This window comes from Setaria viridis, chromosome 3, assembly GCF_005286985.2.
Source record: "Setaria viridis chromosome 3, Setaria_viridis_v4.0, whole genome shotgun sequence".
Classification (NCBI taxonomy): domain Eukaryota; kingdom Viridiplantae; phylum Streptophyta; class Magnoliopsida; order Poales; family Poaceae; genus Setaria; species Setaria viridis.
In genome coordinates this window covers 46,205,200-46,228,002 of record NC_048265.2, presented here as the reverse complement: position 1 = coordinate 46,228,002, position 22,803 = coordinate 46,205,200, and the positions used below count along the sequence as shown (strand labels likewise).

At 44.3% G+C, this 22,803-nt stretch overlaps 3 protein-coding genes across 4 annotated transcripts; all 3 read right to left on the bottom strand.

Annotated features, from left to right (window-relative positions):
- Positions 1-3,899: 3,899 nt before the first annotated feature.
- Positions 3,900-5,903, bottom strand: LOC117847238 (uncharacterized). Its single transcript, XM_034728408.2, has one exon. It carries the CDS (start codon positions 5,160-5,162, stop codon positions 4,134-4,136), a length of 1,029 nt encoding a protein of 342 aa, XP_034584299.1. The 5' UTR covers positions 5,163-5,903; the 3' UTR covers positions 3,900-4,133.
- Positions 5,904-10,869: 4,966 nt separating this feature from the next.
- LOC117848342 (uncharacterized) lies at positions 10,870-18,418 on the bottom strand. Of its 2 annotated transcripts, none has more exons than XM_034729698.2 (17): positions 18,161-18,418; positions 17,976-18,052; positions 17,277-17,342; positions 17,072-17,143; positions 16,637-16,709; positions 16,310-16,347; positions 16,105-16,215; positions 13,909-14,028; positions 13,735-13,815; positions 13,579-13,647; positions 13,387-13,464; positions 13,114-13,278; positions 12,252-12,359; positions 12,094-12,162; positions 11,949-12,011; positions 11,749-11,861; positions 10,870-11,653 (listed from the first exon to the last, which is right to left on the bottom strand). In XM_034729698.2, exons 1-17 carry the CDS (start codon positions 18,192-18,194, stop codon positions 11,182-11,184), a joined length of 1,809 nt encoding a protein of 602 aa, XP_034585589.1. In that variant the 5' UTR covers positions 18,195-18,418; the 3' UTR covers positions 10,870-11,181. The 2 variants fall into 2 exon arrangements, with proteins under 2 accessions (XP_034585589.1, XP_034585590.1); XM_034729699.2 differs by having other exon boundaries at positions 10,870-11,647; positions 18,161-18,334.
- An 806-nt stretch (positions 18,419-19,224) lies between these two features.
- On the bottom strand, positions 19,225-21,954 carry LOC117850223 (uncharacterized). The gene is made up of 8 exons (XM_072292460.1): positions 20,963-21,954; positions 20,871-20,913; positions 20,695-20,775; positions 20,421-20,540; positions 20,029-20,127; positions 19,891-19,950; positions 19,705-19,799; positions 19,225-19,505 (listed from the first exon to the last, which is right to left on the bottom strand). Exons 1-8 carry the CDS (start codon positions 21,748-21,750, stop codon positions 19,430-19,432), a joined length of 1,362 nt encoding a protein of 453 aa, XP_072148561.1. The 5' UTR covers positions 21,751-21,954; the 3' UTR covers positions 19,225-19,429.
- Between the last annotated feature and the right edge of the window lie 849 nt (positions 21,955-22,803).

Here is a 22,803-nt window from a genome sequence, read left to right as displayed (position 1 = left end):
TTCCTGCTGGATGGGTCCCTGTCGAGGAATCAGGGCATTATTCTATGCGTCTGTGCTCTCTTCTCCTGCTGTGATAAGCCACAACTGCTGATCAGCCCTGTTTGCCGTTACAAGAGATGTCTGGCGTTCCCTCCATGATAGGAATGAACCTTGAAGTTGAAGTCTTATGTTGGAACGTGAGGGGGCTCAACAGAAGAGCCAGCAGAGACACGGTCCGAGAGACGATTTCCGCCACCCTATGCCACATTGCATGTCTGCAAGAAAAGAAACTAAGCGAGATAGACCAATTCACGGCAGTGTATCTAGGAGGGCACACGCTTGACGGTTACACTTACAAGCCAGCGGGGGTATCAGTGGCACTAGGGGTGGCATTCTCCTAATGTGGAACACCAGCTGTCAAACGGGTAATAGGAGAGTACCATATCACGGCAACGGTAATAATGCAAGAAACGCCAAACAGCTTCTCTCTCTCGGTAGTATATGGCCTGACCAGAGCTACCAGGAAAGTGGAATTCCTTGCTGAACTACAATCTCTAAAGCCAGTATACACTTCCCAATGGCTCATCCTAAGCGACTTTAATCTCATATACAAAGCGAGCGACAAAAAAAAAAACAGCAGGCTCAACCGGTGGCAGATGAATATGTTTAGAGAGGCCTTGGATGCCTGTGACCTCGCGAAATTCACCTACAAAATAGAAAATTCACGTGGAGTAACGAAAGAAGAAACCCTACTCTTGTTAAGCTCGACAGAGTATTTGCCAATAAGCAATGGGAACATGCTTTCAGTAATCATGCCCTGCACGCCCTATCCACCTTTCTATCCGACCATTGCCCACTGTTACTTTCCAACCATTGTGGACCGAGACGTCCAAAATCTTTCAAATTTGAAAACTACTAGACAATGCTTCCGGGATTCAGGGATACAGTCACCCGGGCATGGAGTACACAAACACTGCATGTTGAGCCATTCCATATACTTTATCACAAGTTACATGACGCGGCTGTCGCATTACGGGAGTGGAGCAACCGTCTTATACCATATGCTAGAATGCAACTGTACATGGCCCTAGAGGTTATCCTAAGGCTGGACATAGTGCAAGAACACCGTACACTCTCGGAGGCAGAGCACCTCCTGCGTAGCCGGCTAAAGACTAGGGCCATGGGCTGGACATTGAACGAGCGCGAAAGAACCAAGCTAGCAGAATTAATAACCTAAAATTAGGGGATGCTAACACACGTTTTTTCCACCGACGGGTCAACTCCAGGCGCCAGAAAAACTTCATACAGAGACTAAAGAAGGGCATAGGCTGGGTATGTACACATGAGGAAAAATCAACTGAGATCCAAAATTTCTTCAAAGAGACCATGCAGCAAAAGGGCTATTGATAAATTGCCGGGTGATAGAGCTCCAGGACCAGACGGATACACGGGGTTGTTCCTCAAATCATGTTGGGACATCATCAAGCAAGATGTAATGGCAGCGGCAAATGCTTTCTACTCGCTTCGTTGTAACAGCCTCAAACTAATAAACTCAGCCAACATTATCCTGTCACCAAAGAAAGAGGGGGCCGACACTGTTCAGGATCTCAGGCCCATAAGCCTGATTCATTCCTTCATCAAAATCATCAATAAAGCGTTGGCACTAAGACTACAATCGCACATGAACTCAATTGTATCCAAATGTCAGAGTGAATTAATCATGAAGCAGAGCATACATGATAATTTCATGCCGATGCATAATACGGCTAGACGATATCATCGAAACAAAGTATCAGCAATTTTCCTAAAATTGGATATTGCAAAGGCCTTTGACTCCATTAGGTGGGATTATCTGCTCTCCCTGATGCAACACCTCGGCTTCCCGACGTGTTGGCATGATTAGATCACGACGCTATTGTCAACCTCCTCCAGAGTTCTCCTAAATGGGGTTCCAAATCAACCGCTAAAGCATGGCAGGGGCCTACGCCAAGACGACCCCCTCTCTCCGTTCCTTTTCATCATAGCAATTGATCCATTGGAGAGGTTACTTGAATTGGCAGCGGAGATGGGTATCTTTAGCAAGCTGCAAGGACGTGCACCTTCATGCCGGATATCAATGTACGCTGACGATGCAGTGCTATTCATTGTATCAAAAAAGGAGGAGATTGATGCACTCGTCAACATCTTGAACATGTTTGGAGAGACAACGGGGCTCAAATCAAATTTCCAAAAATCAACTGCACTCCCTATCTGTTGTGAAGGAATACAACTAAGCGAAGTTCTACAAAACCTTCCGACAAAGCATGGCACCTTCCCGATTGAGTACCTGGGTCTACCACTATCTACGACACGTCTAAAGGCGGTGGATTTTCAACCTCTAGTGGACAAGGCCATTGGGAAACTAAGCAGTTGGAGGGCAAGGAATATGACATCAGCTGGGAGATTGACGCTTGTCAAATCGGTACTGACCGCCCAGCCCATTTATCTACTCACATCCCTAAATGCACCCAAAGAAATCATGAAGATCATTGACGCTAAGAGGAAACAGTTCCTTTGGGCCAAAAAAGAAAACCTCACAAGCGGGAAGTGCAAGGTTAACTGAACCCGGTCGGCCAGACATAGGAAAGGGGGCGGCCTCAGAGTACTACATCTTGCAAAATTCTTCAGAGCTCTCCGTCTATATTGGTTATGGCAGCAATGGATGAACAATGGCCCGCATTGGGAGGGATGCGATGTCCCCTGCATGCAAGCTGACTGTAAGCTTTTTGCGGCAGCCATGACGATAACAATTGGAGATGGTAACAAAATATCTTTCTGGGACAGTGGATGGATCAATGGCCAAAGGCCAAGAGACATGGCACCAAATCTGTTCAACATCTCCAGAAGAAAGAACAGATCGTTGCATGAGGCCCTGACTAATGACAGCTGGATTAGGGACTTGAACCTTCTACATCACAGTTTCTCGGTAACACACTTTATTGAGTACCACAGCCTATGGGCTGAGGTGAGTCGGGTGCAGCCTAGGCCAGGAGTGTCGGACACCATTGTGTGGCAGCTAACGGCAGACGGGCAATATAGTACGCAGTCAGCCTACCGTGCGCAATTCTATGGGTCCACGACGACTAATTTCGAGGCTATTATTTGGAAACCTTGGGCGCCGTCCAAGTGCAAGTTCTTCAGCTGGCTGGCTATCTAGGACAGAGTTTGGACAGTGGATCGATTGGCGCAACAGGGATGGCCAAGCAATCCATGTTGTATTCTTTGTGATACAACTCAAGAGACGGGACTTCATCTATTCACCGGATGCAGCTTTGTAAGGAGAATTTGGGCAGAAATGAGTGCATGGACACGGTGTGAAAACATTGACCCAAGTCGTTGGATTCCACATGACTCGCTACACGATTGGTGGATAGCTTTAGCGGGTGCACAGCTCGTCTGCAGAAAAGGATTGCGTACCCTAATCATCCTTGTACTGTGGGAAATATGGACGGAGCAAAATGCACTAACTTTTCAACATTAGGAGCAAACACTCAGTCGCTTAGTTGCCAAGATAAAAGACCAAGCGGTTACATAGATTGCGGCAGGAGCAAAACACTTAGAGTTTTTTGTTGATGCTGCGCGGCGGCATTAATTGTACATAGAGACGCCTTTCTTTCCTTTTCCCCATGTGTTAGTCGGGATGAGAGTGTACACCGTGAACAAAACTTTCTTTTATTTTTACCTGTCGGGCCTTCCTCTCTTTTTTAATATAGCAGCAGCTCTCCTACTTGCTCATTTTACACACATTGCCCACAAGTTTCTGAAGCTATCATTGTCTCACCCAAGAACAGAATATATGAAATCTGCAAGTTCCAAAATATTCCTCTCTTTCCTACAAGTTTCTGAAGCTATCAATGTCTCTACAAGTTACAGCACCAAACAATGCAAAATTCCATGATTTCTTATTTCAGTTGATGAAAAGAGTATCTCCTTCTGTACAAGATAATTATTTATTTCACCTCAATTTATCATTTGCTTGCCGTAAAAAAACATTTGCAGAAATCTACCTTATCTGATCCTGTTGCTTCTCAGAAAGACAAACTATGCTGCTATTTGTGTGTTTTTTTTCTTTTCCTTGTACACCAGACTGAAGCTGAAGGTGAGAGCTCCAATGCTCAAGCCTGGAGATCACCCTTCTCCTCTGGCTCGAGCTCTCTGAGCTCGTCAGCTTCACTCCTCTTGCAGCTCCGGTAGAACATGCAGCTGACGATGATCTCGAGCACGACGCAGATCGCGTGGATGTAGGCGATGGAGAATGCCTCGCCGGCGACCCCCGGCGCGAGCCTCCCGGCGCTCCGGCGCTGCGCGACAACGCGGAGCCCGAACAGCGCCTCGGCCGCCGCCATGCCGAGGTTGGTCGGTAGCGCCAGCGCCAGCGCCGTCGACACCCGGCCCCTGATCGCCACGCACGCCCTGAGCACGGCGGCGTGCCCCGCGCACCCGGGCTCCGTCGCGGCCACGATGACGGCGAGGTTGCAGACCACGGTGGCGACGCCGATGGCGAGGGAGTAGACGATGGCGCCCGCGGCGGAGAGCGCGAGCGTCCAGAAGTGGGAGGTGAGGCCGAGCAGGTCGGCGGCGCCGAAGGCGAGGAGGAGCAGCGAGAACACGGCGGCGTTGGCGGAGAGCATGAGGAAGGCGTTGAGGAGGTGCGTGGCGGCGACGGCCGGGTACGCGCGGACGACGGCGCCGCACGGCGGGAGCGCGGAGGCGAGCCTTCGTTGCTGCCGCCGGGGCGGTGTCGCGCCGCCGCCGCCGTCTTCCCGGTCCCGGAGCATGGCGGCGACGCAGGCCTTGGCGAGCAGCAGGAACGTGAGCGCGAACGGCAGCGTGGCCGCGAACGTGAAGACGGTCTGCGAGAGCTTGGCCTCGAGCAGCGCGAAGAAGGGCGACGGCGGGAACCCCGCGGCGGCGAACACGGAGCGGAGCCGCGCCGCCGTCCCCCGCAGCGTCGCGGACGACGGCGCCGCCGCCTCGGACGCCAGCACCGCCGCCGAGAACGGCAGCGCCAGCAGCGCCGCCACTGAGGTGAAGCAGTGGTACCCGCCGAAGAACGCCGACACCGCGGCCCGCATCACCCTCGTCGCCCTCCCCGCCGCCGTCACCGCCGCGCCACCTCGCGCCATCCCCGCTGGCCTCCTCATGTCGCAACCGAAACCGGCACCGCAACCACTCTTCTTCTTCTTCCTCCTCCTCAGAAAGCCAGAGCAGCCAGCAATGCAACAGTGGACTTGCTCTCCCTCGCTCGCGCTCGCCTTTATGGCGGGGATCGCTTGGCCGCGCCGCGATCGATGGTTGGCCGGTCAAGAGCAGGGGAGGTCGAAAGCAGATGGATGGGCGAGCGGGTGATGGACTCACCACCTACTGCTACTGATGACGGCACTGACCCGGTAACTGACTGCACGGGCTGGCGGTGGCGGGCGAGCACGGCGGGAGCTTCTTATATGGAGGAGGAAGAAGAGAGGCGGGGAAGAAGCAAGCGATCCGAGCAGAAAAAATAGAAAAGAATTTGGACTGAGCTGAAATTCATTCATCCCCGTCTCGGTAACATCTACCAAACACTATTATATGGGTGTACGAGCAGGCCAGAAGGGACGAGGACGAGGAGACGTTGCAGCCTCGCAGGCATCGTAGGTGCCGTCGGTTAGAAGGCGGCCGAGCTGGAGCCGGAAGCTGGTGTGAGGACGAAGAGAGGCTCCTGTTGCTTGGATCGTATCCCACTCAAAGGCACATAGATGTATATAAAATCTATAAGTGATGCGGAGAAGATTGGGTGTATGCACGGTTGCATTGGAGCTCTGAGACGTCGAGCGCACGGCGACGGAGTCGAGCAGAGTTGGCAGAGAATGGTGAGAGCAGAGGATGCTGGTGATGGCAGAGTGGAAGGTGTGAGACTGTCACTCTCGCTGTTGGGTGAAATTAGGTCCCGTGCCGGAAATTCACTGAAAGGCTGCCGACTGACGGTTAGGAAGGTCGGAAGGCATTTGGCCGGCTTCGGTTAGATTGGTTTCTTTGGAGGTGGGTTGCTTTCGTTGTCTTGCGTGCGCTTCACTTGGAATGGAAGTTACTTCAGAGTCATCTGGCACTATGTGCTGGGATTTTCCATTTTTCTTTTGGAGAGGGTCGATCAATATGGGTAGATGATCCATGGTGATTATTTTGGTGTGATGCTAGCATTAGGTCCTAGTCATGAGAAAAAAAAATCCAGAAGGTATTATCTTCTCACATTTCATGGATTTTGTACTATGTGCTGGGATCTCTTATTTTCTAATTTTATTTCAAGAGGGTCGTCTCTTAGGCTCAGGTCATATTCTTTTCAAAGGAAAATAAAAGGAAATGAAAACATAATCCTATTCTAGTCTCATACTAGCACTAAATCATATCCTGACAAAAATTAAAGGCAAGTTCATTCTTCAACTTTTAGATCGGTCAATTTAGTCCTTCAACTTCCATTTTCGGGTCATACTCATCCTTTGTGCTGATGTGGTGCTATATCTTAGTATGAGACTAATGTGAAAAGTCCATTTTACCCTTGGCTCATTTAGGTCAACATGTATATGCTCATACTCCCTTGATACGTACACATCAATATATTTTTTTTAACTAACATACAATATAGTTTTTAAAAAATGTATATACTCGTACTCTTTAAAATCATGCATGTGCTCATACAAATTAAATTTTAATATGCAAAATGTATGTACTCATATTCTTGCATGATATACACAACTTAATGTATGTACACATATTTTAAATTTAAATATTTGACATGTGCTCGTATACTCGTGGTATGGTATACATGCTCCGTGTATGTATTCATACTTTCTCAGTAAACATACATATGTTCATACTTATATATTTTGGATAGTACTGTTAATGTATGGAGAAAATTGAGGAGGGGAAGAAGGAGCCAAGGGCAAAAATGATTTTTCGCATTAGTTTCATGCTCATATGGAGGCTCATATCAGCACAAGAGCATGTTTGATCCAAAATCAAAAGTTGAGGACTAGATCGGGCATTCTAAAGGTTGAGGGACGAACTTAATCCTCGGTGCAAAATTTAGGGACTGAAATGGCTATTTTGCCAAAATTAAAATAGAAGATATAATCTGATCACAGTGGATCGATTTGTACCTTTCTTAAAGAAACTCCCTACAGTCACAAATAAATGGCGCATTCAAAACATAACATTGGTAGGTTCACTTCCAAAAAAAACATTGGTAGGTACCTTTTGTTATAAAATATTTACAACACTAGCAAAAGTATATTTTTTTACTAAGCTATTTTTTAGACAAATCTACTCGTATCATTTTTAATCATTTAAACTTAACACATAAAAGTAATTTAAACTAAAGTTTGAAATGGTTGACTTAAGGCAGCCCCAAACATCGATTATTTGTGACTGAAAAGAGTAATTTTACTTTCGTTTATATTGCTTGGTCCTCTGCGACACATTTGCCACTACAATACCCTTTCATTTCATTACGACAACCTTGACTGGCAGTTAATCCATTAATATGATTTATGTGATAATTTTTTAATCATAGCTAAGTAATTTTTAATATGAACCTAATAACAATAATTTTTCTTAAAAAAATTATGTACTGATAGAGTAATAATTGACTAAATAGTACTTGTCCCACCCAATTGATATATGCCTTGTAGAATTGTAAGTAGAGAGTACTAGCTGGTCTAGTCACATCTTTGATTCAACTTTCAACATTTTGTGCTCTTAATTTCAATAAACTAATATTCCATTGACATGGTAGAGAGAAACTGAGATCATGATTGATGCAAGTTTGTAATCGTACATGTGAAGTACTCTGGTTCACGGGCGACGGTACTGTCTAATGGAGATTTATATACAGACCACAGATCTATAGCCTGTTCTGCAAGACTTTGTCGCCATTAATGGTTTCCTGTAGCCAAGTGATTGTTCATCCAGATTGGAGATCCACCAGCAATTAGGGGCAGCTATTAGCTAAGCTGGTGGCGTACAAATCACAACACAAAAGGACAGAGCAGCCACCAAACGTTATTTTGTTGCATATTCTTCAGTTGGTCCTTGTACACGGGCATGATTGATCTCAGCTGTTGATTCCTCAATTTCATCTCCCATGCGTCTAGTACAATATTGCTACAATTTGTTGAAACAATTTTGTTTGACTGCGAAAATATATAACAAAAAAAAGAAGAAGAGATAGTGTCTAGACCAAATGCTTTATCACCACGGCGCACCGGTCTACCCAACCATAAGCCCAGATCTCAGTGTCTCTCACGCATCCCCAATCTCTACCCACAAAAAGACATGTATACATGCAATTATGCAAACTTTTTCCTCCAAGACTAGGAGACAGGGCACGAGGTAGCTAGGGTCCCTCTCTTGTTCAATCAGAACCGAGCAAGATTTTGAGCCCGGAATGCACGCAACCACTGATCCGCAACATCCCAGCAAGCACAAGGACCACTGCTCACATGTGTCTGTAGCTCATAGAGTTCAGGTTCCATTCATATGATGAGCCCATGATGTCGCAGTGAATCGTACAGTTATCTGATCTAGCATGTAGCTGCTCGTATCATGCGTGTAACTGTATTATACTCCTAGATGTTCAGTTCCTGCATCTTGTAGTTCATCATGTACTGCTCTCTCCTGTGTCGGTCATCTGCTGGTGACGCATTGTTCTCAAGGGGAGTAGTTGTCACAACCACATCTTTCAGGCTGTTGGCATCAACACACACTCACAATTGTTTTTATTTTCCTTTTCCAAAAACTTCAATAATTTAATAGGTGAAGTTTGTTATGGCTTCACTTTGTTCCAGATGAGATGGGTACTGCCCAACTGTTTCCTCTGTTCACATCATGGCCATGTATCAGCAATTCAGCATCTTGCTGTCACTGACCTTTTGGGATAGGGACTACTTGGATTCCGACATCCCAATTGTAGCTTCTTGAAGCTGGTCAGCGGAGGAGTTTGAATGTTGTTCATGTTGGAATGTTCGTGTCCGGTTGCAAACTGAACGATCAGAGACTACTACTTCTCAGGACTTCAGATTAAGGAGGGTTTTCGGTATCCAAATTACCTTCGCATACCGGTTTTCGGAAGTCAAATTATCCAGGTAACTTATTTCATGGATTCACTTCACAATTCCTTTGTGCCGGAAATCGCAGAGATAAGGCACAGCACAGAATATACCCCAACAGTCTTTAGTGGGCACCATGCTAAAGCTGAAGATGTGGCAAAATTAAGCGGGGAACGGAAAGTCGAAGAAAAGATGCAGGCTCATGTGTGTGTGCAAAATTATGCAAACAAAATCAGGCAGCAAATGCTGCCAGTGTGTGCTCTGGTGTTGGGGGGGTCCATTATCCCTGATGACAGGATAACCACCATTTTCCCTTTTAAAAAAGCCACAACCACCAATTGTTTAGGGTTCTGCATTGGGTCCCATAACCTTGAACCTATATCCATAATCCATGCATGGACTAAGTAGTTGCTGGGAACAGCTTCTTGCCTCACTTGTAGTGCATTCCCTTGATGATTGGGGTGAGTGAGCCGATGCTTTCCTTCCAGCTCCTTGCACTGTTCTCCCTTCAAGAAACTCAGTCAGCTGCAGTGACATACCATCTTCAGCACACTAGCTCATTGAGCATGTTTTGCTTGGTCACATCAACTTAATATGATGGATTTTTTTAATTTTTTATTTACATATGAATGCTGCAGCAAGATGGCTAGTATTTGGATCACCTCTAAATTATGCCGCCACAATTTTTTTGGGGGGATAATGGATCCTTTTCCCTCTTAATTGGTTGATCTTGGAACAAAAGAAAATGTGTTATGCTAAAGTGTTCCTCCTTACTGTTGAAGTTGCACTACGGGTATGAGATTCTCATTCTCTGAAAGGGTATAGTACTATGAAATAATGTGGAATAATAGCACGTGAGCAGTGCCAAATGGATAGAGATGGATCTGCAATTTGTGAGCCGAGAAGTTCGTCCATATGTGATGAGGATACTGTCAAGTTGGGTGGTAGGTCAATGATAAGAGTGTAACCCTACCATAATGCAATATCCAGCGTGTATCCATTAGTCCTAATCCAATGAGCTGGTGAAAGCATCCGATCTGACTGACCGCAATTATTTCTTCCGAATTAAACTCCCCACAAGTTCAATGGGTGTACTTGGGAAAAGTGTTTTTTCTTGTGTTTTAACTTTTGTTTTCATTGGGTTCAAATCATTGCATCAATAACCATAACCATTTGCTCCCTTCACATCCCCGGTTACTTCAAATCTGAGGCAAGTAATGCAACGGTTGACGATTATTTCACAAGAAAATTTTGTTGATACGCATAGCAATGTCGCCCTTTTTCGCAAGTTTTGCGCTAGTTCATACACCTTGCAGCAGAAGTGGCATATTCAAGCAACCCAGTTTACTACGCTATGCAAGTTTCAGAGCTCAGGGAGCATGTGAAATAGTGTTAAAGCAGTAGAATCGAAGATAGCATCATTAGGAGGCAGAAAGTCCCTCTGGTCTTGCCAACTGTCCAATCAGTCATCTTGCTTAACATGCTCCAGATGAGTAGATATGAGAAAGGCATGCATGGTCACTTGGTCAGCATCCAAAGTGGACAAAAAAATACTATTAAGTCAATGAGTAAGTTCCAGTTAACAATCAACAATTGACAATATGTAAAAACTAACCAATAAAAGAGCAATTTCCAGATAACAATCAACAACTAACAATATGTAAAGATTAACCACTAAAAGAGCACTTGCAATGTACGCAGTATTTGCAATCTGGCACTGCCTGAACTACGTTATTTACTTATTTACGGTAAGAGAATACCAACACGAGCATAGTCTTCACAGTTCATGTTATTGGATTTTAATTAATCTATCAAAAATATTCATGAATGTTTTATCCGACACAATATTTAGCGACATGGGCACAAAAGTTCACCTAACTCCTAACTGCCAAGATGGTTCATCAAACATAGATAAATCATTCTAGTGGACCATGAATTGGGGCCCGGGAACCCATAATCTGTAGGCCAGAAGCAACAGCACAGAGGCGCACTTAGCAGAGATAAGAAGTGCATATCCAGATATAGCTTTGTTTCAGGAGCATGGTCTTATCTGGCATGTTCAGTGTCGCTTCAACCACTCCTATCAGTACAAGCTTCCTGAGCGCCGCTGATTTTGTTCGGGCCTGATGGGCTCCCCGGTGAAGGGATCAAACTTGTAAGGCTCCCCTGTGAAGGGATCAAACCTTACTTGTTGGCGTTCTGCCGAATATTCAGCAGGCGACCTGGAGCGGAAATCTGAGCTTAAGTCCATGCTGTACCCTGCAGCAGGCAGGAATCTCCTTTCCCTAGACAGAACAGCTTGTTCAGCTGATCTTTCAATACTTAAACTCTGGTCTTGTATGTATCTTCGATCAATAAGCTTTCCAGTGTTATGTCTTGATTCATGGGCTAATCTTGGTTCTGAGTATCTTTTGATGTCCATTTCATTGTGTCGCGATTCTGTGTTTCTTACAATGGTGGATCTTTCTTCACCATATCTTCTAATCCTTGACTGAGACACTGGTAGATCATCGTAATATGATGAAGGATCATGGCCTGAGTTGTATCTACTGCTCCTGCAAGTAAAATGGAGATCACTATTCGAGCTTGACTACCACATGAACCATTTACAGTAAGGCCTGTCAGAGCAGGGATGTGAGTGCAAGCCTACCCGGGTGCCATGTAATCATAATCTTCATGTGTGTATCGCTTGCCATGCATTTCAGAATTTCTCGGCAAATAAGTAGTATCGTGTAATGAGTAGCCAAAGGCTTCAGCCTGGTGCTGCAAGTCAAAACAAAACGTTTAGGGAAACAAAAAGTATAAGTGTAAAAAGGAAAGGTGGAAGATATTGAATGAGGTAGTAATAACCTTAGCAATCAATGAAGCAAAATAATCGCCTTTATTGCGTTTATCTCCACCTGATATCAAAAACTGCATGTGCTCTTTTGTGAGGATTAATGATAACATCATTCAGGTGAGAACTTAGAAATCATTTGTGTAAACAACTAAACACCTTATTAAGGACAGCAACAGCAGATGACTCAGGAAGCTCATTGAGGCTTTTTACACAATGGACATCAATCTGGACAAAGAAGAAGGACAGGAACATCATGCTCCAGTTCATACATCAGAGAGGAACAAAAAGGAGACCTTTCTGTACAAATTACTTACGTCATATCGAGTACCAATTCCCAGACGTAGAATTCGAAGCAAGACTTCCTTGACAGCTGAAGGCAGTGAAGCAAGAGCTGATTCATAGGGGTCAGAGGCATCAGCCACCTAAGAGATAAACAAGCAGAAAATATTGTCACATATATCAACAAACACATCATCCTTTTCTCCTTACTGCAAAATGAAATGTATTCCCTTTATTTTAACTAAGTATGACTAGAAAAAGTGAAAAACCATATATATTCAAATAACAAGAAAACTGTAATTCAACTGATTGATGCTGTTCTCGAAAAAAGAAAAGAAACCTGGTTGATGCTGGAGTATCTGATGTTCCGTTTTTATATCATAAAGAAGTGAGAAGTCAGGCTATAAAAACAGGACATATATAAGCTATCAAACAGGAGAGCTCTAGTAAAATAGTTGTGCTTGTAGCCTTCAAAACAAGAGTTGACCTGCAACCTATGATACAGAATCTTAAGCCTTTTTTTTTAAAACTATAGAATCTTAAGCCTTCATGATCCTTTTGTACGATGAAGACAATGTAGCAGGCATTTAGAGACAAGAAGAAGCTTACTCCATTATCAAACGAATACATATGACCAACCAGAGGTAGCAGGTTGACAATGGACGCTTCAGTTTTAAAAGAACAGTACACCCATAAGCTTGAAGCTGATTAAACCAAAGCTATTGCAAGTGAATGGCTAGCTAAATTGAGATTTTCAAGTCTTGGTAGTTCAAGGCATTTAAGAGTCAATTGTAGGAGGTCATATCTTACTTAAAGACTTGTTAGTTTTTAAAACTAAAGGAAGCAAAAGAAGAAAAAAAGAAAAATAATTAACAACATATTAATTATCACACATACATAATTTGATAATCTCGGAGCTTTCACTTGACGATCATGTGAATCATGTCCATATCTTCCATATGAATAATCTGGCCTATCTCCTGATACATTTGATCTTCTAGTTCTCACTTCTTCACGAGATCGCTTCTTCTCATTGTCTACTGCAGGTCGAGCAACTGACACCTATTGACATAAAATGAGAGCTTATTTTGTCTAATCCAAAGTAGAAAATTAAAATAAGCAGTAAGAAACTGGCGATAACCATCAAACAGATAGCATTTGTGTTCATGCCTGGATCTTGAAAGCCGGTCCTTGATCAGGTCCTCTCACTGTTTCACCATCCATTTCTTTTATAGCATTGTCCAGCTCCTTCAATTGATAATATTCATTTTTATGTCAATCATCAAATACAGTTGTTCAAAGAATATATAAGTGCATTAATTGGATGATAACATAGCCTCTAGAATTAAGATCAACACTTACTGAGCGACTGGCAAAGTGAACAAATCCAACTGGACATTGTCCTTTTCTCGAGATAGCAAGCCGTATTACCTGATTGCACATCAGGTCATATTGTTTTAACATTAACATTGGTTAGTAAAAACTGCAAAAATGTGACAGCCATCTTGGTGCACCAACCTCCCCGTACTGCTCAAAAAGCTTTCTCAAGTACTCCTCGTTTACATTTGCTGGCAGATTCCCAACAAAAGCAGTCGTAATCTGGGAGTAAACAGAACAGAAATCACAATCAATGTTCAAACAGAAGATAGCTATATTTGTACCATGGAAAAAAATGTTTCCCTTCTACATTACCTTGGCCATTTCATCAGCATCCACATGCGACTCCTTATCAGCCCAATTTATAGCAGGATGCAAAACATCGCCAAGCATAAAATCTGTTCTGGAACCGATACGGATTACTCGTGCCGCCGCCTGTGATTGATAGTTTGAGGTGGAATGAAATCAAAGGAAGCTGATTTGAGTAGAAATCATGGACTTAAGATCATCTTCTCCAAGATGATATTAGATATTTGTCTTTTGCTCATATCTCAGTGGGCATAACCTCAGATAAGTGATGACTAACGAACCAAGATCTTATGTAGATAAACATACTTGTATTTTGTGGCAGTGATTAATACCAAGTGATATTTTCAGACTTAATACTATGGCAGCTCAAGATTCCTGTGGTGTAGTGATGAATCCAAGAGAAGGAAGGGATTCAAGTGTCAGCATGGGAGAGAGTGTCACAGGCACAAGAACACAGATAGATTTGGAAATAAATTGAAGAACGACCAATTAGGAAAGAGAAAAAATGGGGAAAGAATTAGGGTTCTGGTCTACTTTTTCTTGAATGAAAGTAATATATAGGCAAGTTACAGGATGGGAAACAATAACGGAATGGCGACAAGAGTAACAGGGGCCAATGTAGCCTTCAGATCTTCAAAATTGAAACAGTGACAGATCGTTGATTTCAGAGTTCTTGTTTCTACAAATCCTACACACGAATTTTCAGTTTTGCTGATGTTAAAACTCAGGGTAAACTTTGGAACTGCATTACCTCTCCAGCATTATGTGTTTTCAACACAGCCGCTCACAGGTTTCTAGAGAAACAAATAGAACAAAGGCCATCCAGATAAACAAATGGTAATAAAGGTCCTGAACACGCTCATCAGGTGACTCCATAAATTGATGATTTCATGTTATTAACTACCAGACGAAGCATGTAATACAATTCATGAATGTTACAGATCAGAAAATGCAAGGATGCAAGTACTCCTTTGGCTCATCCAACCAATCATCATCCTTCCATACAATTGTTTCATCAGGGGATTCATTTCAAATAAATCTTTGTTAAGATGATAACAGATCAAAGATACAAGATATGTATGAGATAACAATTCTGGCATATATCTTTTTCCTATATCACCAGTTCCAAATTTCTCTACGACTGTGTCGAACAAAGAATTCCTTCAATGTGTGCGGTTTCTTCAGAAGTATCCACAAGACAATAGAAAATTTCTCAAGTGGAGAAGGTAACTATAAAAAGCCATCCTTTTCAACATTACTCAGTCATTTAAGACAAAATAGATGGGAGAGATTATGTTTTATATAGATCCAAAATCAATGTCGAGTATATAAGTCAGAGATGAATTCCTAAGCTTGTAAGCAGATTGTAAGGTATGTTGATAATTCGGTGCCAATTCATCATCCGGCTCCATATTGAGATTAGGACATAATGCCACTAAGGATATATGGTCACTTGATCATGCATGAAACTAATAGCACATGTGCTTCTTTTGCTAGTAGATAGATGGGATCGAATGGTTCCATCCCCATTACAAGAACAAGATGCTGAAATAAAATAACCTTTCCACACCCCTTGTTTCCTTAGTCTTTCCTTCTTTTTGGTAGAAGCATCACTGGCTGTGGATTGTGGCTGTAGATCAGGGATTGTATTCTACTGAATATGGCAGTAGGAGTAGTAGATTTCTTATGCTGAATTAGGACAAAGTTACCCGAGTTGGCATTTGGTTGGGGAGCAAGGGCACAGGAAGAGAAAGTGCAGAGTCATTCATTGATTAGCAACAATAGAAACTTAAGAGGATAGATTGAAGGTAATTTTGCACATATCTTGGTATTTGCATAAGATTGTTTGTCCAAATAAGCTTTTTAAAAAAAAAACAAAACAAGAGGCAACAATATTGACCAATACCTGCAAGATAAATCAGTTGACAAAGCTACGGTCAACTCTAAATAAACTACAGAGCCTTTGCAAAGGGAAAAAATAAACTAAGAATGGTACAAGTCAACAAAATATGAGAAAGCATATCTGATTTTCACGTACTTAGATCATAGTAATAAACATCATAAAACAAGATTTAAAAATCAATGGTAAATGCAGAATTTTAATAGACTTGTAACGACCCATTTTGTTTACTGGTTGACATTTTCACAACAGAATGCGCTTACAAAACAAAAGAACTATTCTAGCAATGACTAGAGACTTACTGAGTGAGAAGAAAATCGCACGAATGCAAAACCTCGGTTTATATGCCTTTTGCTTGATGAACCAAGATTTGAAGCCATTGCAAGGTCCACCGAAACAACATCTTTGAATGTCTGTTGTATCAAAGAGAATGGCAAAATAACGTGTGTCATAGTGAAATTATTTTAAGAAGTACATAGATAACAAATATATGATTGATGGCCCTACCTTGTGAATCAATTCTTCAAATTCTTCTGAAGTCCACTCTGGCAAGACAATAAAGGAAAGCAGACATTAGTAATTAGATAATAATTTTTATTTGCATGCATGTTTTCATAACAAAGTTCTGCAGATCAACATGTTAAAAAGACACAAACAAAAGCTCTAGCACTGATGTATTGGGTTGTTTAAGACAATGGACAGATATTACGGCTATCTAGTTTCTACAAGACAACATTGATGAGTGTTGATCCATCAACTGTATCGACATGTATTCTTCTTGGGGACAAATTTACTGCAGTATGATTCTTGATGTTCACCAAGGGTGAAGATTACCTTTGCAAAGATTTCCAAAGAAAAGTGTATCTTGATCCATTGAAAGATCGACAACAAGCCTCTTTCCTTGTAGCTGGTAAAAAACCAACAGCAAATGTATTACAAGTGTCAAGCTTGGTACATGAGACATAATGTTGTTGTTCACATCTATAATAATGAAACAGCACACTACCATCTCACTCTGGATTCAAGGTCTATAAAAAGGGAATAAAAATAAAGCAAACGTGTCGTTAAATAGAAATATGAAGAAAGTGAGAAGTGTGGCAGGTAAATTATTATACTATCAGGAATAACAAAAGGTTAAAAAGGAAAGAAAGATGTCTACATGCAGGTATGGAAACAATAGCGGCACAGGAAAAAATGACTATATACGATGCCACATATGGAAAAATTGTCAGCATTGGTAGTTTGGTACAAGAAGTACATCTTTCTTACCTCCATACCATTCTTTTGCCTTTTAGCTGTATTAGCGTACTCCCTCTTTGCAAACCGCACGAAAGCATATCCCTGAAACCATTTCAGGCAAAGAAATGGTGTTAGATATTTAAAGTATTCATGACACAGTGAAAAAAATAGAATATCTAAAATACTGAAAACATATATTGCAAGAAATATCTAAAATTTTACGGTTGTACTAGACCTTTGGAAGGCCATTCTGATCTTTCATTATACGCACGTCAACGATCTCTCCACAAGGAGAAAATACCTGTTAATACTACAAGTCAGTCCCATTAGTGGCATAACGAACAGACTGCAAGAAAACTTCCTTTAGCCATGAACAAATAAGTTGAATAGTAGAAATTCTAAATATGATTAAGTTCAACACTCAAATATACAATAGTTATCCTAATCCTTCTAATATGACATACTTCTCTTATTACTAGATAGATAGAATATGACATTTTTACATGCTGGTATATTACTGTTCCACATCCAAAAAAAATTACAGAATAAATAAGAGGGGCCAAGATACAACTGTATCTTTAGATTCAACTCTTCCCATTTGGATTGCAGAAGAAATTGAAACCCCTTCTCCCATTTTACTTCACTCTGTTTTTGGGTATGGTAGGCAAGTATTGAGGAGACAAATGTATCATGTATGTAATCGCAGAGAAAAAAAAGTAATCGCAGAACCTATAATGCCACCAACTCCACGGACAGTTACTCATCTAACACTCTGATTTGCTATTTAGACACTACTTCGATAAATAGTCGGATATACAGGTCTCAGTCAACCTCTAGATGCCTAACTACCAACACTGCACTGCACGCACACAAGCAATCTTCTATCCCCAATGGGTGGTCCACTACAACCCTGAAACAGAAGAACCAAACCAACCTCCCGGAGCGTGCTTTCCGTCGCCGACCGCGGCAGCCCGCCGACGAACACCTCGGTGCCTTTCGCCGCCCGGCGATCTGCTCACAGTCACACACCACACATGAAAAATCCCGCGATACCCGGCGTAAAACACTCCTCTCAAAGCATAAGAAACAACTCTGCTTCCTCGATAAATACTCGCTCACCTTGCTCGTCGAAGTCGCGCCGCGCCGCCGCCATCTTATCCTGAAACAGAGGCGGCGTACGGGAGCGGGCTATCTCGCCGGAACCCGCACTAAATCGGACGCCGCGACGACCAGACAGATCGCCGGAGCCACCCGGTGTCGAGTCCGGCGGAATCCGAACGAATCGAATCGAGAAGGGGATGAATTTTACGGGATTGGTAAACGAACATATAGTGGCGAGAACGTACGGCACAATCTGATTTTCTCCTCTTTTATTTTTCCCCTTTTATTTTCCGAACGATTGTTTCCTTTTATACTCGACGGGCTTTTGTGGAATACTGGGCTCAGCCTGTCAGATGCCGTTGTTAGGCCGGCCCAGTTTAAGCAAACGAGCTGGGCCGATTGTGAACCAGCTAGTTTCTTTTGTTTTCTTTTTGCCTCTCAAAAAGAGAAATTGGTGATATTTGTCAAAGTTTATTTGTTTATACCGAATTTGTTTTCGAAAAGTAAATATGTTTTTATGTTAGTGATCGAAGTCACCAGGCTAGTTTGCTAAGATACAAGTTAAAGAATAAAATCTCGCCACGCACTGGCCTCCAAAAATAAAAACTTACTAGTTTGCTATGCATTTGTAGCGCATTTTACAATTTGGATCACTGTATCACCCAGTTTCTTCAATCGAAGAGTAGATGCAAACTTTGGAAAGATCCAAATCCTTTTTTTTCAAATCAAACGTTGGGAAATTGGAACAGCATTCCCTCCAAAACGTGAAAACGGACACTGCAATAAACTGCTTTCAACCACTATCCATGTGCAGCACTCTGCAGTGTTCCCAGCTGGTTTCATTCTTATCTTCTCACAGCGCTATGGTTGTTGCTCGCCCTAACATTCTTCAAAATAAGTAACCCGTGTTAGATTGTGCCGCAGGGAGCTTAATCTCTTTTGATAATCACCTGATGATGAAAACGTATTTTATACTAATACGTTTAATCTCTTTGAAAGCGCCTGCTGGATATGTCAGCATAATTGACAAAGAATAAGCACAACACTGCAACAAGCATACTGTGAAAGGAATCACAAAAGAATTAACCCAATACATGTACTGTCAAAATATAATCAAACATAAAAGAACTCTACAAGCATTCAACGGATTACACCAACCATCATGTTTGATGCAGGGTATTTTCCCTTTTTTGTTTCAAAATTATAGATGCTAGCAGCTACTAAAATTTGCTAAACAGCAAGAATCGCCACAATGGTGGTGACGATGACGACTACTTTTGAAGCTGATTATGCCTTTGAGATGTGCCTCATCAATCTGGGTTGAAATCTTGGCTCCCTGGGAATCGTCTTAGGCTTCACTGACCTGCATTTTCGCCAAAAGTTTCAGCTGAAAATAGTTTGAAACGAACACTTGCATACTGTCATGTATGGAAATGTACATGAATCTGTTATTTCAGTTCATTTAGAACCTCTGGGGGACTGAGATCGTGAGATTTAATGATTGACATGCAAAAGGTGGCTATCAGATCATTAGAGGAGACAAAGGACTAGAAATCCAATACCTTTTTGGCACAAATGGCCTGGTAAAATCTGGCATCGGATGTGCTCTCGGCACCTGCTCCTTCCTCAGCTGCTTGATCTCGAACTCCTCATCCACCTGCAGAAGAACACATCATACCATGTTTTCAGTTCTTGCATCTGAACAAGATGAACCTGATGCTGTAACTTTCAGATAGATGGTGCTATACCCTTTGCTGTCTTTCCCTCTCCAATTTCACTTCCTCCATGAAGCTGTTTCGCTCGGCGACCTGCAGGATGGAAGATAGCCGGTGCATGGCCCTCAGGAACTCTTCGACGGCGAGCGAGCATCGCAATGGACAACTTACTTGGTGATCAAACTTGGAGCGACCGACTGCGCGCACGTCACTGTGCAGCACGAGATCGATCGGTTCAGTGGGTTCCTTCATTGGAGGTTTCACCGGAGTCTGCAGAAGGGTCAGAGAAAGGCTGAGATAACTGACAAGGAAACAAGGTCTTCCTTCCAAGTTCAGAAACATGCTAGTGAAATGTGGTGTGCCACTCTACCCAGTCAGACAAAGGTGTGACAATGGTGCTAGAGCTAGACTCAACTTCTTTTCAAGTATACTACTGATGTTTTTAGGCTGATCGTTGTACATGAAATTTCATGTAGGCATTGTCAAACGTAATGAAGCGACAATGTTCAAGCAATGTAAAAGTGAACACTGAACTGAAATTATTATAGGCATCGCTGCCATACCTCTGGTTCATCAGTGGTATAGGGTAAACCTTGAGCCAGTGGGTTGCGCAGTCTTTCCTCCTCCATCTGCTTCTTTCTCAATCTCTGAACAAAATTCTCTTCCTTCACCCTTCCTCTTTGCTGAGTACAAGAACAGAAGCAAAGTTTCTTCAGTCAGTCATCATAATCGTCATGCAGAACATGAGCAGCTGAGCAAGCAATATTGCTTCCCAAAAAAAATGCAGAGCAAGAACTGCAGATGAGCAACACATGATGAGCGTTACACAACTCGTACCTCAGTTCTAAGGTTGAACGGATGCTGGCTCGTCACCCTTGTCACCTTCCTGCTCCAACCCCTCTCTGGCGAGCCGGTGCTCTGCGATGTGCGATGAACAATATCCACACAAATTTCACTACAAATTTATCTTGATCTCGACAAAAAGTGAGATTGTGAGCATGCAGCATACGTACATTGTATGTCCTCTGCCGGCGTTGGCCTCGTGCGCGGGTTATCCTGCTGAATTTTCAGAAGAAAAAAAGCGCATCAGCAGAAGAGTCGGGAACAGCAAGAAAGCAAATCAACGGCGACGCAAATGCAGCGATGGATCAGAATCCGAGACCTGGTGCGATCGGAGGCGTCGAGGATGCAGGCGACGCCGGCGATACCGGGGAAGGAGACCTCGGACGAGGAGGCGATGGAACGGTACGACACGTCGGCGCCCGGCGGCGTTGCTGGCGCCGACGCCGCCGTCACGGTCGCCTCGTTCTTCCTCCTCGCGCCCCTGCTCCGCGCCTCGGGCCCGTCGCCGCCGGCCAGGAAGAGGAGCCGCTCGAACGTGTCCACCAGGTACTTGACGCGGCCCTCGCCGGGCTCCGGGAGGCCCGCCATGGCCTCCTCCATCGTCGCACTCCTCGTTGCCCGCTTCCTCGAGGCGGAGGCCTCACTGCCCCGCCGTTCTTGGCGGGCCTCGCTGCAGGTGGGCGACGAGATCATGGCCCTCACCTTGTTGCCCACCGCCTCGGAGACTCCCCGCACCGGTGCGCGCGGCGCGACGTACGCCGCCGCCCCCGGAGTCGAGCACCTCTTGGCGCAAGAACCCACCCTCCTCATGCTCGACACCCTCCCCGCCGCCGCCGCCGGCGTCTTCTTGGACGTGAAAGGAACAGGGGGTGAGCCAGAGCCGCACTTCTTGGCCGCCTTGCCGCCGGCGCCGGCGCCGCCAAGAACCGCCTCCTCTGGCGCCAGTTGATTCCCCGCCCGCGACGGCGGCGGCGGCGACACCACCACCGGCGCGAACGGCCGCCGCGCTCCTCCTCCTCTGGCGCTCCTCATCACCGTCGCGGCGGCCATCCCCGATCGAGACACGAGACCAAGAAGAGAACAAAAACGAAAAAAAGCCTTCGAATCCCCTAACGATCAATTCGCACGGCGGTTGATGAGCGAGAGTAATGAGAGGCGGGCGCGATCCAAGAGGGGTGGGATTTCGCGTTTCGAATCCGCGTGGACGAATTCGAAACCAATTTATAGCGGAGGCGGAGGGAGGGGGAGGAGAAGCGGATGAAGCAGGGCGAGGCAACGTTACGTTGGTGGTGGTGGTGGGGTGCGCGGCGCTGGGTTTTTGGGGGCGCAACGGCTAGCGGCCAAGCGGGAGGGGGGTTTGGCCGCTGCGGATTCGCTGGGCCGTTGGATCGGGGCGCGGGGGCGATCTGGGGCCGTTGGTGCGCGTGGTTGATGGGTGGATTTATTGAGCGGGTGATCGCGGTATTTACCGTTGGGGTGAAACATTGTGCTGCGAAATTAGCAGTGAATCTGTTCTTGATTCGATTTTGCTGCTGGAATCCATTGAAATTCAGAGTGTATCACCATTAGGAGGCAGAAAACAAATGAGCTACTCGAGGATGAGAGAGGAGAGCGCTGAGGCGGCCCCCCGCCGGTGACCACCCGGTCCCGACGTCCATCCCTCTTGACGGTGAGCTTCCCCTCCCCCTTACCCTGTTCGTCTCCATGGACATATCCAATGTGGATCTCCGTCCAGGACTCTCTTTCTCCAACAAGGTACGGTCCCTCCTGGGCGCTCGGATCTCGACTTGCCCTTCCTCCGCTTCTACGTGCTTTTGGCTCTTGGCTTCCTTCTCTCGATCAAAGATCAAGCTTTCTAAAAGCAATGTGGCCTTTCTCCTCCAATCGGTTCTTGGAGGATCTTCGGATCTCTTTCAAGTTTCTGAGGTGGATGATTGGATCTTCAAGTTCTGCGTCTCTTGCAAAGAAGTTAGGCTTCTCATATATCAGATGGGTTCTTCTCAATGTGATTTTTTTTAAAGTGGATTTCAACTTGTTCAATGATCGAGGTTTGCACTTCGCCAAGTTGGTTATAGCAAATTCTCAAGGAGCTCACTTTCCCTG

Excerpts from the sequence above, each read along its gene's own strand:
- LOC117847238 (XM_034728408.2), bottom strand. The coding sequence starts at position 5,162 with ATGAGGAGGCCAGCGGGGATGGCGCGAGGTGGCGCGGCGGTGACGGCG.
- LOC117850223 (XM_072292460.1), bottom strand. The coding sequence starts at position 21,750 with ATGGCCGCCGCGACGGTGATGAGGAGCGCCAGAGGAGGAGGAGCGCGG. Across the intron at positions 20,914-20,962 it reads GTTGATTTGCTTTCTTGCTG|GATAACCCGCGCACGAGGCC; the intron begins TTCCCGACTCTT and ends AAAATTCAGCAG. Across the intron at positions 20,776-20,870 it reads GCCGGCAGAGGACATACAAT|AGCACCGGCTCGCCAGAGAG; the intron begins GTACGTATGCTG and ends CGCACATCGCAG.
- LOC117848342 (XM_034729698.2), bottom strand. The coding sequence starts at position 18,194 with ATGGCGGCGGCGCGGCGCGACTTCGACGAGCAAG. Across the intron at positions 13,648-13,734 it reads TTTTTGAGCAGTACGGGGAG|GTAATACGGCTTGCTATCTC; the intron begins GTTGGTGCACCA and ends ATGTGCAATCAG. Across the intron at positions 11,654-11,748 it reads TATGATTACATGGCACCCGG|GAGCAGTAGATACAACTCAG; the intron begins GTAGGCTTGCAC and ends TTTTACTTGCAG.